Source organism: Pieris napi, chromosome 13 (genome assembly GCF_905475465.1).
Source record: "Pieris napi chromosome 13, ilPieNapi1.2, whole genome shotgun sequence".
Lineage (NCBI taxonomy): Eukaryota > Metazoa > Arthropoda > Insecta > Lepidoptera > Pieridae > Pieris > Pieris napi.
Window position 1 is genome coordinate 8682202 of NC_062246.1, and position 18323 is coordinate 8700524.

Genomic DNA, 18323 nt, shown 5'->3' on the forward strand with positions numbered 1-18323 from the left:
TCTCCTAAAGACTATAAGTAGTAGGCATAAATAATAATAACTGACGCAGAACATTCCATATTGAATAATCGACAATCGCGTAGGTGGCTAAATATAATCAACAGAAATATCAATTTACATTTTAGACTAATGTATGTTTTATATCAAAGTAAAACGATAACGCCTTTATGTTATTATTAGACATAATTCACAATAAATCTTGCGGAAGTTGCATCTTCGATTTATAAATGTCTAGACCAGTTGACAATATATTTCAAAACACTCTTCATACTTCGCTTATTAGTATAGTAATTAGACTGTCAAGCAAGAAACAACTGTTATTTCTTTTTACTCATTGCAAATATGTTTTACACGGCTAAGCTTTTTTTGAGTAATAATACATGTTCTTCAATAAAGCTGCCTAAGTTCAAGACAATTTACTTGTGGGTTTCAAAGCAGATGAATTTTATTGCTATTGGCAACTCATTAAAAGTCAAGCATATCGGAACAAAGAATTTTTCTTAAGTCCAATTGATTTACCGCCGTTTCACCAACATTTACGACGACTTTGTTTTTTGGGTCTTTGATCTTATTTTCGCATTGCTTTCGTGTAATACCCTTTCCCATTTCTTTTAATAATTTCATTTTATAATACAATAACGTAAAAAGGTTACTCGTATCGCTAAAAGGATATTGCAAAAATACAATTTTTATTGAATAAAATACAAATCCGCTACTGCGCTGTTTAATATAGTTTTGCTATAGTTAATACATATATATATATATATATATATATATGTATATATAAACCTTATAGTCTTAGTGTAGTTTTGTAAACGAGTCTACCAAACTTTTGGATTCAAATCATTTATTAATTTAGGTAAACAATGTACACTTATGACTGTTAATAAAGAAATACGTATATTAAATGTTAAATGCTTCTAATTCTACATTTACTGTCAGTTCTCATATCTAGGGGCAAGGGCCCTTGCAAACTTTTGCGTACTATTATTAATCAGGTCTAAAATATGTGGCCAATAGAACCGCAATTATGTATGTCCAATCAGACAACTGGGATGGTATCTTGACTCTTGGCGCGAATCTAATCCCGCCTTTCTGGCTGACACCGCCAGACGTGTGACTCACGTGGAAATGTCACTGTGACGTATTGACAGATCCGAATTTTTAAGCTCGTTAGTCATAGACGTTGGAACGTTATTTAAAAAAACAATATAAAAGCAAATTGTGGTTTTATATTATTATTCTTTGTTCTGTACTTCTGGATGCAAAAATAAATATGTTTCAAAACCGTTTTTGTAAACGGGAAAAGTCAAGGCAACCCAAGCACTGTACCCATTAATAAGATGCCAAAATTTATTCACTTTTACAAATCAATATGTGAACTGACCTATTGATACATATTTATGTTTAAGCAACTGTTGTTGCGAGCTCGCACGATCTTTCATGAATTTTGCATTTGCATTCAAACGTTTGTAATAATAATTGTATTGGTTTTGCATCTGTATACCGTTCAGTAATAAAAATATTATACTGTATTCCCAGAAAACTGTGAATAGTATAATAAATAGATTTTTGACACGATCAGATTTTAAACCACCATGAATATAAAACATTAATTTTATGCCGGAAATCATCGAGCGCGTAATTAAACTCGATTCAAACAATCGTTTACAATCGATTCACAGTACTAATCGCCATGTTACCTAAAGCGTTCAAATAATATCGATTAATGACCAATCTCACAAATATCTGCTTAATATTATAACTTTTTGTTCTTTTTCATAGACAGTAAATTGAAACTCCAATAATTGTAAAATACAAAAATATATATGCCATAATGATTGGCCACTAAACTAGGTAAAACAAATGTTACCTGCCTCAAATAAAACGATTAAATAAAAACTTTTCCTATTACATCCACTTTTGGAGACTATTTGCGATATCTACAAACTTTTTGATATGTTTGGACCGTCGAAAATAGAACATTATTTTAATAGCAAAAATTTACATTTTAATAAATTGCCATAAGTGTCAAACCTGTTTTAATTGATTAAATATAGGTAACAAGTACTAAAGCCTCGATTATGATGACTTTATAGTAATATATTTTTCTCTTCTTTCACTGGCATCATATACTGTACAATTTTTTTTATTTTTATATTCATAATATCAGATTAATAGATTGCATTGTCCAATAAATGTGTGATGAGGCCGTTAAACAGACACTAAGTTATACAATGCTGTAATGCTTAATCAAGATGTCCTAATTTTTATTCTAAGTAAAACACAATATAGTCTGTAAGGTTGATCAAATATTGTGTCTACAAAAATAACAGTGAAATACACAGAGAACAACACATAATAATAGTTGAGTTTGAAAAGCTTATGACAGATATAAAAATTAAAAGAAAAAGACTGAATAATTATGCTATAAAGACTCTTCAATTTTTATTATTAATCTTTACTGATGTGGCAGCTATAAATAGTCAAAAAGTTATGGGTATAGTAAATCATGTATGTCAGTGGATAATTTTTATAGAACCAAACGATAAAGAAACTTATTTATAAGAACAAAACTTACATTTCTCACTTGTAATTAAAAAACCAAAAATGGGGTAATTACATTATGTAGTAAGATAAATGTTGCAACAATAAGATGAAAATGAAATCTTCTGTACTAAATTTACTTAAAATTGTATCATCAAACATTTAGAATAGTGCAGCATTCTTCTATTCTAAATCTATTTTTTATTATGAGATAGAGAGGGAATGTCACACAAGGCCATTATTTGTCTTGATTAATAATAAAAGGCATTCCCATAACATTGCTGAATGAAATAATAAAATGGTAAATCAAACTAAAGAAGTGAATATTGTGACATCTGTGCTCAGAGTTGTTTAATGGAAATTAAGAATTACTGAAACCATTTAGGATGCCAATGATTCACTTATAAAAATATTTTTTTGCTTTCTTAAAGCACTTGTCAATGTGTTAATTTGGGTTTAATATTTAAGCTAAAGTTTTTGTTTTGAGAGATATAATTTTATAAATTAATTTAGCATTAAATATATGAATAATTTAGTGAAAAATTATCAGTATGGCTGTTAGAATCTACTTACTTACTTTACTAAGAAATTGGTATAATTATTTTTAATATATAACAAAATATGATTGATATCTTATTTAACTTTTTATTATAAAATATTATAATGTAAACTTTTATGCATTTATCATGTGTACGAAGTGGTTACTAGTTTTCTATGAAAAAATAATTTTTAATGCGCCATTTAAATGTATCTGACTGATTAGAATTTCCCGCCGTTTCTCAAAAACTAATGAACGAAACGTGTCAATCATAACATACACTTTCATTCGATAATTAATGACTCTGGAGTCTGGCAGCCGTTTATTCTTGGCAACAAAAAAATGAAAAACAAAAAGATCAACAACAGATTGAAATACAGAAGGTACGTCAACATAGCATTCTAACTTTTTGTCATCTGTCAACGTAACCTCAAACACCGAATAACAATATAGCGTGTATAAACATAAATATCAACAAGATACTTAATTCAATTCAATAGAATCTTACCTATATATTACGAAATTTCTTTCACATATCTAAAAAATATGATTAAGCGAAACATGACGGAAGAAAACACGGCCATTTTCATCCATATACACAGACAACTTTTGTCAACTAGAGCTATCTAAACACAACTTACCCTTTCAACATCTAGATCAGTCCCTGTACACAGTCTTTTGGCACCACCGCCGTTGTAAGCCATCATGCACTTCAATACAAAACACAATTACTTCACAACGAAACGCGTTTTAATAAAAACAATACGAACACACCGACCGCCTCAGATAAATGTTACAAGCAGACTGATTGAACGATCAACGAAGTACGAATGAATTCTAACATGAAGCGAGTCGCGAATGGAGTTTGAATGAACGGAACGGTAACTACTTGGGTGACCAGCTGTAGTGAATCACATAATTTTACGTTTTTTTTATTATATTTAGAAACAGCGTATGTACTCAAATTGCAAAAAATGTCTTAGTCACTTTTATCCAAATTCTATACAATTAAAAGTTGGTAATATGTGAATCTTCTTAAAATTTTATATAAAAATAAATGATGGAGAAGTAAGAGGAATACCTTTCCATATATTGAATTAAAACCTTAAAAAATATTATTAAACCTACACAAGTGGAGAATCCATTTATTAAAATCAATTATCGTTTATTTTTTATAATTTATGAATCGATGTATTATTTTTTATCATTTGTATTTAATTGTTCTTTATGCACTAATGTATCAGTGTGCCTTTTTATCCGGCTAATAAACAAATTTAAAAATTAAATTAAATGACATTTTCTTCAAAGTCTATCGTTTGAATGATTTATGATTTACTTCCAAAGTAATAAAATGTGCCCCCTTCTCTAATTTGGAAACAGCTAATGTGTACAAAGTATGAAAAAAAATGATTTTGAGTTCTACAATCTCAATCTAAACAAAATAGTTTAAACCAAAATTTTGTTTTAATGATATCATGTGTCAGTAGTTTTTGAGATAAAACACATTCCCTTCACAGGCGATTACGTTTTAAATAAAATTTTGTTGGGGTAGTCTGCTGCGCTTGTGGAATAATTCTATAATTTGTGTTCTATAAGAACAAGTACTTAATTAGTAAAGATCGTTATGGTTAATGGTTGATGCATCTTGATTTAATCAACCATCATCCATCAAGTTGATTTGTAATTTTACGTGGTGTATTGACAATCTTCCTAGTCTGTGGTAAAACGAAATAATTATAGTAAATGCTCTATGGTAATTGGTATATACGAAACATCAGCGATAGTAAATAAATTTATAAAAAAGAGAATTTTACATTTTGGTAAATTAAATTCATCGAATTTTTTTTTATATCAGTCAGTAAATCATTAAATGTATGCTTACCAAGCATTATTGCTTGTGATATATAAAAAGTGTCAATAAATATGGCTTTTTTCGCGACATTATGAATATCTTAGGTATCAGCTAATCTAATGGAATGTTTATAAAACAGACGTATTATATAAGGATGGGTTGTATAGAGGAGTATACAATAAAAATGGAATATTATGAGTGTTGCACTTGATCCATTAGATTATGTGCACTCCTCAAAATGTTTTCATGGTGTTTTAGTAAATACAGTATAGAGGTGTGTATAAATTAAACTTACGTTAAATATTACCATGTTTTTTATTACATTTTTAATTTTCGTTTACGCGTGGTTTATCTTATAAGCTGTCGCTTTATTTATAGAAGAGGACAGATATATTCAAGATCTTGGTGCTGTTACCATTTTTTTTTAAACTTTTATCTTTTTACCAATAAAAAATGCATAACTTATTATTTTACCTCTCAAACTCTAAACAACATTTAAACATTTACTTCCCAATAAAATATTATGTGAGCCTCTGATTATCTGAACAAAGACAATTTTTTTTCACATTCCCTATTGTAAATATAATAATAGTCGTTACATTCATTACATTTTAAATCACATCCATTGATAAATAAATTAATTTAACAAATAATACTACACAGTTTTAGGAGGAAATTTGGTTCCTCTTCAGGTTGAGGTTCATAAAAAAAATATTTAAATACTGTCTAAAAAGTTGAGTAAAGTTTTAGTTCCAGTAGAGATTTATTTATTTATGACTTATTATTTTTCATAATATTTTTTTGTTATTTTAATAATAAAGTAAAACAATAAAAATAACTGGACCACATATGTATATAAACAAATTTTCTTTGGTTATTTTCTTAATTTTTTAATTGACATCATGTTAAAGTAAAACATTATACCCAAACTCAATTTTTGAAGGACAAATTTTTAAACAATAGGAGAAGCATAAGAATAAATTTTCATGTTTGGAAGAAATCATTTGTACTAATGAACAATTTAAAGACTTACATTGCTGATTTTCATCTATCATTCTTAATAAATTCATGTTATTATTGTAATGGAAATGAAAAGAAAATTACTTAGAATATCCACATATATATTTCTACATTTAGACAAGTGCTAGTATAGTAAGTAAATTTTTATACAATGATTTTTTCGACAGATACGCAAATAAAGTAAATAAAAGCAACAGATTTTTCTTAATAATATTTTTATTAATCTACATATACCTATAACTACATTAAAGTTATTGTTTTTTTTCTCAAAATATTAGCAATTACAAAATGTCTTTCAAGTTTAATTGTTTTGAAGTTGCCTAACTGCAATTTAGTATGAAAATAACCAACTGAGTTTAAAGTTTAAACCTAATTTAATAAAAATTTATTGACTCTTAAGTTTTATTTTATCATTTTTTAATGTGGTGTAGGTTTGTGACCATCAACATAAAAGTTTCTTGTTGCTTTAGGTAATTTTAGTTCCATTCCTTCTAAGTCTTTAGTTAATGTTATTTGACATCCTGCAAAGACATTTAATCATTATTTCAAAATATGCATCTTTTATTGTATAAAACTATCATATAATGCTGTCACTTAATAATTAATACTTTAACTAACCTAATCTAGAATTTTCTTTTAAAAATGGGGCCATATCTAATAGATCATCCTCCTTTTCTTCAGATTGCGGCAGTTTATCAACATAATCTTGATTGACATATACATGGCATGTTGTACATGCTAGTGATGCTTCACAGGCACCTATGCAGCAAATTCATTTAATTAAGCAATGGAAATTGACTAATTTCTAAACTAATTTAAAAGTGTTAAGTATAAAATGCACCAACATACCTTCCATTTCTATTCCATACCTATGTGCTAAATATAATGCATTATCTCCAATCTTTCCTCTTACTTTAGTTTTGTTACCATCTTTGTCTACATATACTATATTTACGCTGAAACAACATTTTAATTAATAATGTAACCTGGATGCAAGGGATGATCCAGAATTTATGTCTGGAATCAAGAATTCTTACACTTCATCTTCTGATTTAGGATCTTGCCACTCATATTCACCGTGCCTTAGAGCTAAAAACGAAATATGAATTTAAAAAACAGTTCAACTAAGTGCATGTAATAAGTATTTTGCTTGATTGAAAAGATGATGTTACCTGACGATAAATGAAGGCTACATTTCTGAATACAATATTGTGAAAATATTCCTAACTCTCTTGTATTCTTACCAAAAAAACTTAAAGAACGGAGCATTCTTGTATATTACTATGATCACATAGCAATTTTATAGGAATATTTCGTATGAACTATGTGTATTATATGAACAAAAACATATAATTTAATATTAGGGTTATGCAAACAAATTCTTATTATTTATTGATAATTATAAATATAAGGTAATAAAAGGTGAGTCAAAGATCAAAATAATTATGATATTATGTTTTTTTTTAATTATTAACTAGTTTTATACCCTATAATAAACCCTTGCCCTAGGGCTTGAGACAAAGTCACTTTACCACAGGCGTAAGTCGTAAGGCCGGGTTCCCACTACGCCGGACCGGCAGATCTGCCGCGCCGGTAAATCTGCCGGAAGAGCTAGTGGCTGTACAATTTATATGAAGCTATTCACATTATCCCGGGTCCGGCATTTTTGCCGAGCCCGGCATTTCTACCGAACGTTTTGTCACTACGAATTGCCGGTAGAACGACCGGGCCCGGAGTAATGTGAACGAGTTTGTGCCGGTATCTGTCCCCCGCTCGCCCTGCTCGTGCTCCCCTCGCCCCGCCCGTGTTCCACTCACGTCATTCGGCTCGCATGTTCTGGTAAAAGTAGACGTTTAGCATGGATATTCAAGCAGAAACTTTAATTACGCTTGTCCAAGAGAGACCTGTTCTGTGGGATAAGACCGAAGACGTTTATAAAGACAAAAACTTAAAGTTAGCAGCATGGCGTGAAGTATGTTTAATACTGAAACCAAACTTCGATGAACTGGATGAAAAAGAAAGAAAACAGTACGGTGAGTTTTTAATGTTTTATTGATAAAATGTAAATGCATTGATAAATTTTATTTTATAGCTGCTGCCTGCCACGGAACGGAACCAATATCTGAAACAAAATAATTAGTAAATGATGTCCGTATAGCGTTGGCATTAGGGCCACCTCGACTCGACACATTTCGATTCATGGGTGTAGTTTCTTGTTCTTGTCTATGTTCTATATTTTGGTAACTTTCAAAATTTATACCATCTTTTTCTCTTACAAAATTATGTAAGACTGCACAAGCTTTAATTACTTGAATTGCTGTGTCTACGTTGAGATCTATAGCTCGATGGATTATTCGCCACTTATTTGCCAGAATACCAAAAGCGCACTCAACATACCTTCTTGCTCGACTTAGTCTATAGTTAAAAATCTTTTTATCAGTATTCAAATGTGTACCTCCATATGGACGTAGGAGATTAGGTGTTAAAGCAAAGCCTTCATCGCCAACAAGTATAAACGGTAATTCTTCGTGCAAGTTTTCATGAAGCGGTCTAGGCTTTGGTACATTTAAAGTACCATCATTGATCTTTTGCCAAAATGTACTATCCTTTAATATACTAGAATCGCATTCCTTGCCAAATGAGCCCACACTAATAAAAATAAATCGGTACTCTGAATCGACAACTGCCATTAATACAAAAGAATAATACTCCTTGTAATTAAAGAACATAGAACCACTCTTGGCTGGTTTCAAAATTCTGATATGTTTGCCATCTACTGCTCCAAGACAGTGAGGAAAGTTGGCTTTTCTTTCGAATCCTGAAGCGATGTCCTCCCATTCTCTCTCAGTATCAGGCAGCTTAAGGAAATCTGTCTTTAGGTTTTCCCAAATGACGTGGGTCATTTCTTTTATTAGTTTACTTATTGTCGAAACGCCTACTCTGTATGAGTAATGTATTTCTTTGAATGAACATCCTGAAGCTAAATATCTGAAAAAAAAGTATTTTTTGTTAATACATTATTACTTTATACGTCACCAAGAAACAAATTGTATTGTTTTATGATATTTTTTTATTGATTTCAGGAAAACAGGTTTCAACTAAATGGAATAATATACGAGATTCGTGGCTTAAGACAGTAAAGAAACAAAAAGATGAGTCTAAATCTGGATCTTCGACCAAAAAGACACGAAATTATTTATATCACGAGCAATTAATGTTTTTGAAAAAAGTCTCCGAACCTCGACCACCACATGAGTCAGTTTCAAAAAAAGCAAGAACCGAGACTGAAGTAGGCATGGAATCAGATTTTCGTTCACCTTTAATTAAAGATAAAAAAAAAATTGATAATAAAGAGGTAAATGACAGGATGGTAAAGTTTTTGGACTCCAGAATAAACCCAGAAAAGGAAAACCATCATCTATCTTTCTTCAAAGGCATTATACCAATCTTGAACACTTTAACTATCGAAGAGACTTTAGAATTTCAAGCTAGCGTCATGACAATGTTGCAAAAAATTAAAAGTAGGAATTATGAGAGACCAAATTACGGACATTGGCGTGATTCATATAATCAGATAACCGGACCAGATCAGTATTCTGGATACTACACACATAATAGCGTCAATCAACAGCCAATACCTACGCAAGATCAACACTACCCTGGATACTCTACGCAATATAATAGTAGCAATCAACAGGCAACAACATCTATACCATCAACTTCATCTCAGACATCGAATCCGATTCCAGCTTCGCCATCAGCATCTAGTAATCGTTCCATACATTCCCAAGACTCAGATTACTTAGATTTTGAAGGGATTTAAGTTTGAGTACAAATAAATACTTAAATAATTGTTTGCATTTTTAATTCATAATGATTATCAAATACATACACCCTCCCACACACACACATTATATATATTCACATTCATGAAACAAACATACATAGCAAACATTCATTCATTCATACAGTCTTAAGTAGGTACCTACGTCAAAACTATTATTACGCAATCTAGTGCATAAAATAATCTTACCTTAGACATATGGCTAATCTTTGTTCTGGGCAAATACATTCTCTGAAACTTGTATCTCGTACTCTTATGTCTAGTCGTCCCAGTAAATCGTCAAAAGTGGTTGCTGTCATTCGAAAATAATTGAAGAACTTTGATTCGTCTCTTCTAAGTTCACCCATTAATGTTTCAAATGTTCCAAGTGAAAATCTTTCCCGTAAAATAGGGTGTACCCAATGTTTTCTTTTATTTTGCCTTCTATTAAGATACCACCACAACACAACAATTTCGTCGTCCATTGTGCGCGCAGGTCCAAATTCAACTGAGGACTGTCTGAATTTCTTCCGGGATCCGATGTAATGTGAACACTCTGTCCGGTGTCCGGTTTTCGGCAGATCTGCCGGTCCGGCGTAGTGGGAACCCGGCCAAACGAATTTGTATGGAAATGGTCACGTGACTCAGTGTTCACAATCTGAAGCCAGGCAGATCAAAATTATCGTATCAGTCAGGAAAATGGCTAAAAATACTTTAAAAAATCATATAAAACGTGACAATAATATGTTGCAAATCATTTATAGTTTAAATATTGTAAACTTGTGTTTTTTAAATAGAAAAAAATAATAATAATTCAAATTAAATGTTTTAATTAGCCCTTACACTTGATGGCACTTATACTAAAAATCTGTAATTGTTATTGGGCTATTGGCTATCTGTGTAATCACCAAGTTTTTCATAATAATGGAAATTATCGTACAATCTGCGTACGATAGTCGTGTGCCATCGTACATCGTACGTAGATATGAAATTATCGCACATGTATGATAATTATCGTACAGTTCCAAACGCTGAATTTAATATTACACGATTTCCGACGGAGTGAAGCCCTCCTACAAATTCTTTCATTTGTCTCTCATCTTCGCTACTATTTTCCAATATCTTGGTCCGCGCAAGCGACAAATTACAGACAGCGACACCATGTCCACCATTTTGTATGTTTGTAAGTACTTTTCAGTTTATACATTCCATCCGTTATGATTTTAAAGCAGGTGTTGCTTTTAGTAACTGGAGGATTAAGGATGGTCCAACCTAAAGGAAGGATCAACAACCAGTCCACCAACTAAAGGGCGTTTCAGGGTATGACGACTTTGTAGTGATTGTAGCAGTAAATTATAGGTGTCGCTAGTCGCTACAACTGTAAACAACAACCCATAAGAATAGTTTCGTAATTTTCGGGCTTTTTCAACTTGATATATAATTAAAAATACGTTTCTCATACACCTTTTTAGTTATATAGGCTTATTAATTGATATTTGTTCTTTGACAATATGGGACATAATATATGATTTCTGGTGATGAGTTATGGTAGTTTAATGATATATTTTTTTACGATATACCTAGCTTACAACCACTCGGCCGAAGACATGTTCAGCATAGATAAAGCCACCATGCAATTCTTAATGTTAGTGGTGTAAAAATAAAGATTTATTTTTGTATATTTTCACTGACGTAACTAGTATAGTAACAGCTAAGCCTACTTTATTTATTTAATGTATGTTATGTATGTAAGTTTCAACTTTTCAGCCGAGTCTAGATTTATTTATAATATTTATTTTTATTTGATGTTATAAAAAAACTTCAATTCATACAAAGAATAGCATGAAATAAGGTAAGTTCCCATTTAATACACTACTCAAAATTAGTTTATAGATGCAATAAACCATGTAGTTGCAATTTATATATTAATTTTCTGGCCATTTTTGCATTGATTTTCAATTTGTGTCTACCCTTTATTTTGTTTTAGGTGTTTGAACATTGAAACTGAACTGTCTCAAGTCTCAACTCTAAAAGCATATAAGTATATGACATAATCAGGGCTGCCAGATGTACGATTTTAATCGTACTTGTACGATTTTTTGTCATTTTTACTCATGTACGATCGCTAGACCAAGATCGTACATAAAATGTACGATTATTCTGTACCTGGCAACATTTCGTAATTCGTAATGAAATGAATATATACTCCACCGGCAAGTATTATGTTCGGGGATTTCCCCAACAACCTAACGTATGCTTAGACCTTTTACGTCTAAAGACCCTTTTTATATTAAGTCTGTATTTGTGTGCATTGTAATAAAACTTATTATTTTTCTCTTGTAAAGACTTGTATCGGAATAGTCAAAAACCTGTTTTTCTCATCAGTCTCTAGCTCTAAGTGATTATATTATCCTCTTTTGATCTGCATATTGTCTTTAGTGTTTTTTGTGCTATACGCTTAAGCAAGAATGGGTAGTGAAAATGAAGAAGACCGACCTGCGCCAGGTATTCCAAAAAAGAAATAAGCCAAAAGAGGAGAGCTTTCTACAACACAGGTCATAGACGAACAAACACAGAGCACAGAAGTATCGTCCCGATCGGGAAAAATTTGATTTATTTACGGACCGGTTAGGGCCCGGTAAAACCAATTTAAAGCCAGGTGGACTGTGTGTGACGTCGAAATGGTTGCAGAATATGGAGGTTTAAAGTAGCTACTTATTTTAAATAAAAACTTTCCACTTTTTTGTTGTACGATCTTTTCGTTTCAAAATTTCCTTGGTGTACGATTTTTTTGTAGTTGGTGTACGATCATGCGTTTTTGTCACCTGGCAGCCCTGGACATAATTGACTTTTGATAATGTCATAATCACACTTGTCAATTATCCATGAAATAATAACTTATTATCATCAGCACACCATAATTTGTAAATTATAATAATATTTGCTTAGAGTTACAATATTTTTACGTTTTTACGGAATACAGTGAAAGAAGCTATGAAAGTAAAAAGGATTATGAATAAATATTAGTTAATACACATATCAATGGATTGAAATTCAGGTATCTATCAGGTTTATGTACAATGCTTAATGTAAACGAGGAAATGAATTGCGAAATAAGGTTATAGAGGTATAAGCTAAAGCTGGCTAAGTTTTGCGACGATGATAATATTGTGACGTGTATTTTAATTTGAGTACATAACCTTGTTGATTATTTAAATCAATCCAAGTTCCACATATATTATTGTTTTATATATTTTTATTGGTCTTATTTTAGTAGTAAAACGTCATTGTCATACGTTTATTATGTACTGTTTTTTATTAACAACAGTCTTAATTAGTATATTATTACCAATTTTTAAAATTAATTCTCACTCTAATATTAATTATTTAATATTAGAGTAAGAATAATATTGCAGAATTTTTATCATACACAACTATTACTGTATCTAATATTATGTGTGTTGTATATATATTTTACTCTAGTTAGAATTAGAACAAAATGGTGAAAAATGTTTACTTTTTTCAACAGCTAGAAAACATGTATATTAAAATATATTGCCTTTGAAACAAGTATTTTTACCTTTAATATTATTAATCTTATTTATGTTATACAAAAATTTAGAAATCATTTAAAGGAGTAACCACAATTTTTATTTTATATTTGTAATTTCTTTAAAAATTAAAATGTATTTGCTATATATAACCTTTCTTTGTACTGCTCTGATAATATTCAAACAATAACAATCCATATTCTTTTAGTAACATATTTATAAGGTCAGTTTATATTAAAAATACAAATGTAATGTATTTATTATGTTTTTTATGCACTATCAAAATTAATATAAATATATTCACATTTCAGATAATTTTAAATTGTAGATAATTTGAAATTGTAGAAAATGTCTAAAATAGAAGAAAATACTGTAGACTTTAAGAAAAAGGGAAAACATTATGAACGAAAAGATCCTACATCATTCTTGCCAGAAGAGCCTATGTCCTATGAAATCAAACCAAAAAAGAAAAAAAAGAAAAAGAATATAGAAGATCCTTTTAAAGACATTGAGGAAAAAGTTAAACTTCCCACTGTAACTGTATTTGATCCTACATCTGATTCTGCGTTAGATCCAGAAGTTTCTATTAAAGTTGAAAATATTGAAGTAGAGCTAGACTTCAATGATGTAAGTTAAAAGTAAAAGTAGTTCATAAAAATATAGAAAGTATTTTTGTCTTCTTGTATCAATATAATTGTACTGGTAGCGCGGTGTGCTACACACAACCCATGAATGAATGAATTAGGGGAAAAGGCCACATCTACAGGGAGGAGAGAATGTCGTAATGATACATTTGAGAAGTTGAATATTCCCAACATCTTATTCTTTATGTAGAGAATGCGCGGTTGTGAGCATAGGGGGACCTGAAGGGTTTTATGAAACACATGCACTATGAAGTAAGATAACAGATCATATTCCCTAAGAATTGAAAGGCATGTTAATTATATGTAGAAATGCTTTCAAATAAAAAGTCAAACCCTTTCCACTTTCGGTTAACTTCTGATGTAGAGGCTCATTACACAAAACGCGTTTTGGGGGGCTGGATACTTTTATCTGTAGATTTTCTTTGCCATTTTTATTTCAGCTACATACACCCTGGAAAATTGTATTGCCGCTGATTGGGTAACAATAACTCGTTCCACATCTCTACCACCGATTTCTTAGTTTCATGCCCCTCTGATACTTATGTTAAAAGCTGTAATACTCCTACCGTTAAGTTGGTTAAATAGGGCGTTCGTAGACGCTCTATACATTCGAATTTTTTTTTTGACAATTTAAAAATTTTCCTTCTAAAAGCACCCCAAGTTTTGTGTTCATCCTTACATACCCATTCCACCGATCACCGTTTCCGGGTGTCGTTGAATTTTACTTTGTATGGAAAATGAAAACCAGAGGTCTGGACAAATTTTCAACTTTACAGATGTAATACACGGGTTGATTAATGTATACAAATCATTTTTTCAGCGCGACCACGCGAGAAACACCAAATGTGCATTTGTATTCCGGCCATCTTTTTTCCTACCATTTTGATTTTTTTCTATTTTTTTATTCTCTAATGACTCGAGATTTCCTACAACTTCTGCTTAAACACCCCAATTCTCTTATTATTTGGCCAGGCCGTTGGCGTATACAGCATGTAGAAAGTTCCAGATTTCTTTTTTTTTATTCAGAACTGGATAGACATTTGGTCACACCTGGTTGAGTGAGATGGGGCCTATCGAAGGGCTCGGCCTGAAGAAAGTTTAAAACCGTGTACAATTTTTCAACGTAGCGCCGGCTTCTCAAACGATTCAGTTTGTTTTAGCCAAAATTCGAAAAATTTGGAAAAATGGACCGCCCTAAGTAGCTGATCAAAGTTTGTTCGAGCACAACCCCCCTCTATCTGCCACCGTATCGACGGGCTGCCGTTTTTATTGTGGTATAAATGTTGGAGACGGAGACCGAGACACAATATGTTTCCGGTGCGCCGATGTGCTGCTCGACCGAATAGAAGACACAAGCCACACTCACGCCAAGTACGTTGGCCATCTTGTTTTTGGGTTAAAATTCCACTCCACTAAATAGACACCAGTTCTTGACCCTAAACCGTCAACCCGATTACGTTAGGTGTCACTGTTTAGGCGGGCCGTTGAAAAATCATCGAATCTTCATACCCTAGATTTGCATGAGATTTTTCCTATACACGATCTCAAATCTATACGAAAACGCCAAAACTACTCCCCCTAATCCTACCCGTCGAAATAAAAGGCGATGAATGAATGAAACGTGGTAATTCTGCTTATCATAATATATATATCCTTATTGTTATATTATAGAGCATTTTTTAGGATACAGTAAATTTGCACTAAAATATATAGTTGTTTATTTTTATGTTTCAGTTTGCAAATGATAATGGTCTTATGGTTGAAGGACCATATAGTGATGATGGACAGCCTGAAGCTTTTGACAAACTTGGACAAGAAAACAAAAAAGGGGATGTATTACGCACTTTTCAAAATATTATTAACGATAAACCGTCCGTTGAAATACCAGATAACTCAGACATGGCTCCTAATTATGTTTGCAAGGTGTGCCATCTAGTCTTTCAATCACCTAAAACTTTAATAATGCATCAGAGAAGAAAACATAAGGTATTCCGAAGGTCTTTCAAACACATATGTGATTACTGTAGTATGTCATATGAAACAAAAAATAGTCTTGTTGCTCATATTAAAAGAAAACACGGACCAGATTCAACACAAGATGATGGAGAGGAAAGGACATGTGAAATTTGTGCATTAGTTTTCAAAGGCATGGGTAGATTACGCATGCATATGCGGAGAAAACATGGTTCTTTTAAAGAATCTTTTAAACATGTTTGCAAGGAGTGTGGTCTTACTTATGAAAAACATAGAAGTTTGATTGTGCATATAAGAAGAAAGCATTCAGGAATCATTAAAGTGGAAGATCGATATTTCAATTGTCCATTTTGTCCAATGGTTTATAATAAACGTGAAACATATGCAAGACATGTACATAGAAAGCATAGAAGAAGTGATGATGATTCTAATCGTAAGCTAAATAATGATATTATGGGAAACATAAAAAATACAGAAACTGGTGAACTATGTTGCACTGAATGTCCATTAGTGTTTTCAACATTAACTTATTTGAAGTTGCATATGCGAAGAAAGCACAATGCTATGAAAGAAGATTTTCGTCTGAAATGTAAAATATGCAATTTATCCTATGATAAAATTGAGAGTCTGAAAAGACATGTGCGTAGAAAACATGACAAGGTGACATATTGTGATATCTGTAGAAGACAATTTGACACACACGAGGCTTACTTAGGCCACACGCATGCTAAGATTGCAAGAGAGTGTCCGGTTTGTGGCCTTATTTTTGCATCGCAAAGTGGATTAGGCAAACATCTACGTTGTGCACATGAAATTGCTAAGCCGAAGACAGTTATTTGTCACCTTTGTAATGCAGCTTTTCATACCAAGAGACAATTGAAACCTCACTTTTTACGAGTACATTTAAAAGTATCCTATACATGTCAATTCTGTAAAAAAGTGTTAAAGTCAAAAGAAACTTATACACGACATATACTTATGAAGCATCATAACGATAAACCCTCTAGTGAGTTACAAATATGTGAACATTGTGCTGCTACATTTTCAAATGAATTGGAACTAAGACGACATTGCAGTGAAGTACATAACACAAATGAACTAAATGATTCAGATGATGTTGTATTAAAAAACGAATTAGAAACCGATGTTGCTAAGGTATCCAGTGATATTGTTATAAAAAAAGAAGAAGTTGATATACCAACAAAATATCAGTGTACAAAATGCCCAGAATTTTATCCCAATTGGGATCAATTAAAATTGCATTATGAACAAAATCATTATGTGGCTAAGGAAACACAATGTCAACTTTGTGGGAAGTTGGTGCCAGATAATGAATTAGCAAAGCACATCAAATCACATAATGATACAACATTACGATGCAGGTATTGCAATTTCTCTTCAAACAATAGGGCAAGTATGACTCAACATTTGCTGAGACACAAAAATGCAACAACAATTAATTGTAGCTTTGAAAACTGCAAATATAAAACTTTTTATGAAGATGCAATGGAGAAACATAAGAGAAAACATATTGATCAAGGTGTAAAACTTCAATGTACACAGTGCCCTTTTCAAACGATGAATAAATATATTTTAAAGTATCACGAAGAAGCACATGTAACTGGAAAGAAACGTTATGCATGTGATCAATGTGATTATGCTACCATACTACCAGCGGCATTAGTTCAACATAAATATAAACATTCCACAGAAAAGAGATTTAAGTGTGAGGTGTGCCCATTTGCTACCAAGTACAATACGTCACTTCGTTTTCACGTTAAAAAGAAGCACTGTGATCTTCCTTCATGATCATATTACATGCACTGCATAATATTATATGAACTCTGTTATAATTTATGCAGTCACATAATATTTTATATTATTAAAAAAAAATGGTGTTTTATAATATTTTTCTTATACTTAAATAGGTACTGTTTATTAAGACTGATTCAACTTCAGTAATTAATACAATTGAATAAAAAAGTGAGATCAAAATTAAAAATTCTACAGAATTTTTAACAATGGACAATATTAATTATTAAATATAAATGCCTAGTACTTGTGATGTTTGCTAAGTACTATCACAGAATAGACAGTCTATGCTTTTTTCGTCCATTATTCTACCTGACGCACAGAACACTATTACTGCTAGCTAGTAAGAACAACTTCGTAGTAAAAAAATGCTTACACTAGCGCTCCAGCTAATGCCATGGGCACTATCGTATGGCGCGGTAATTTAAAATGGTATGCAAGTACATAATTTTAAGGAATCTCATGTATCAAACGTAATTAGTGGGTTTAATTGTTTCTTAGTAATTCTTATAAATATATTTATTAAGCAGGGCCTTTTAAAAATATTCCACTTTAAATTTGT

The 18323-nt window shown here is 31.5% G+C and overlaps 5 protein-coding genes across 11 annotated transcripts in view; 2 read left to right on the forward strand and 3 right to left on the reverse strand.

Moving 5' to 3' along the window:
• Positions 1 to 3909, reverse strand: part of LOC125054971 (heterogeneous nuclear ribonucleoprotein L-like) — a 222099-nt gene extending 218190 nt beyond the window's left edge. Inside the window, exon 1 of one of the 2 annotated variants that reach the window (XM_047657106.1) lies at positions 3727 to 3909. In XM_047657106.1, the coding sequence (XP_047513062.1) occupies positions 3727 to 3792 (66 nt within the window). In that variant the 5' untranslated portion in view covers positions 3793 to 3909. The remainder of the gene's footprint in view (positions 1 to 3726) is intronic. The other variant, XM_047657107.1, reaches the window with a different exon arrangement.
• A 2246-nt stretch (positions 3910 to 6155) lies between these two features.
• On the reverse strand, positions 6156 to 7505 carry LOC125055238 (adrenodoxin-like protein 1, mitochondrial). Its single transcript, XM_047657610.1, has 5 exons — positions 7130 to 7505; positions 6995 to 7046; positions 6807 to 6913; positions 6576 to 6716; positions 6156 to 6478 (listed from the first exon to the last, which is right to left on the reverse strand). The coding sequence occupies exons 1-5, from the start codon at positions 7224 to 7226 to the stop codon at positions 6375 to 6377; spliced, it is 501 nt and encodes a 166-aa protein (XP_047513566.1). The 5' UTR covers positions 7227 to 7505; the 3' UTR covers positions 6156 to 6374.
• On the forward strand, positions 7505 to 9809 carry LOC125055237. The gene is made up of 2 exons (XM_047657609.1): positions 7505 to 7990; positions 9041 to 9809. The coding sequence occupies exons 1-2, from the start codon at positions 7816 to 7818 to the stop codon at positions 9778 to 9780; spliced, it is 915 nt and encodes a 304-aa protein (XP_047513565.1). The 5' UTR covers positions 7505 to 7815; the 3' UTR covers positions 9781 to 9809.
• Positions 7992 to 10397, reverse strand: LOC125055236 (protein ALP1-like). 2 transcript variants are annotated; one of them, XM_047657607.1, is made up of 3 exons: positions 9991 to 10397; positions 8413 to 8945; positions 7992 to 8079 (listed from the first exon to the last, which is right to left on the reverse strand). In XM_047657607.1, exons 1-3 carry the CDS (start codon positions 10263 to 10265, stop codon positions 8039 to 8041), a joined length of 849 nt encoding a protein of 282 aa, XP_047513563.1. In that variant the 5' UTR covers positions 10266 to 10397; the 3' UTR covers positions 7992 to 8038. The 2 variants fall into 2 exon arrangements, with proteins under 2 accessions (XP_047513563.1, XP_047513562.1); XM_047657606.1 differs by having other exon boundaries at positions 7992 to 8945.
• Positions 10398 to 12641: 2244 nt separating this feature from the next.
• Positions 12642 to 17855, forward strand: LOC125055248 (zinc finger protein 26-like). Of its 5 annotated transcripts, none has more exons than XM_047657621.1 (3): positions 12642 to 12838; positions 13643 to 13958; positions 15710 to 17855. In XM_047657621.1, exons 2-3 carry the CDS (start codon positions 13680 to 13682, stop codon positions 17756 to 17758), a joined length of 2328 nt encoding a protein of 775 aa, XP_047513577.1. In that variant the 5' UTR covers positions 12642 to 12838; positions 13643 to 13679; the 3' UTR covers positions 17759 to 17855. The 5 variants fall into 5 exon arrangements, with proteins under 5 accessions (XP_047513577.1, XP_047513578.1, XP_047513579.1 ...); XM_047657622.1 differs by having other exon boundaries at positions 13660 to 13958; XM_047657623.1 differs by lacking the exon at positions 12642 to 12838 and adding an exon at positions 14796 to 15346 and having other exon boundaries at positions 13829 to 13958.
• The last annotated feature ends 468 nt before the right edge of the window (positions 17856 to 18323 follow it).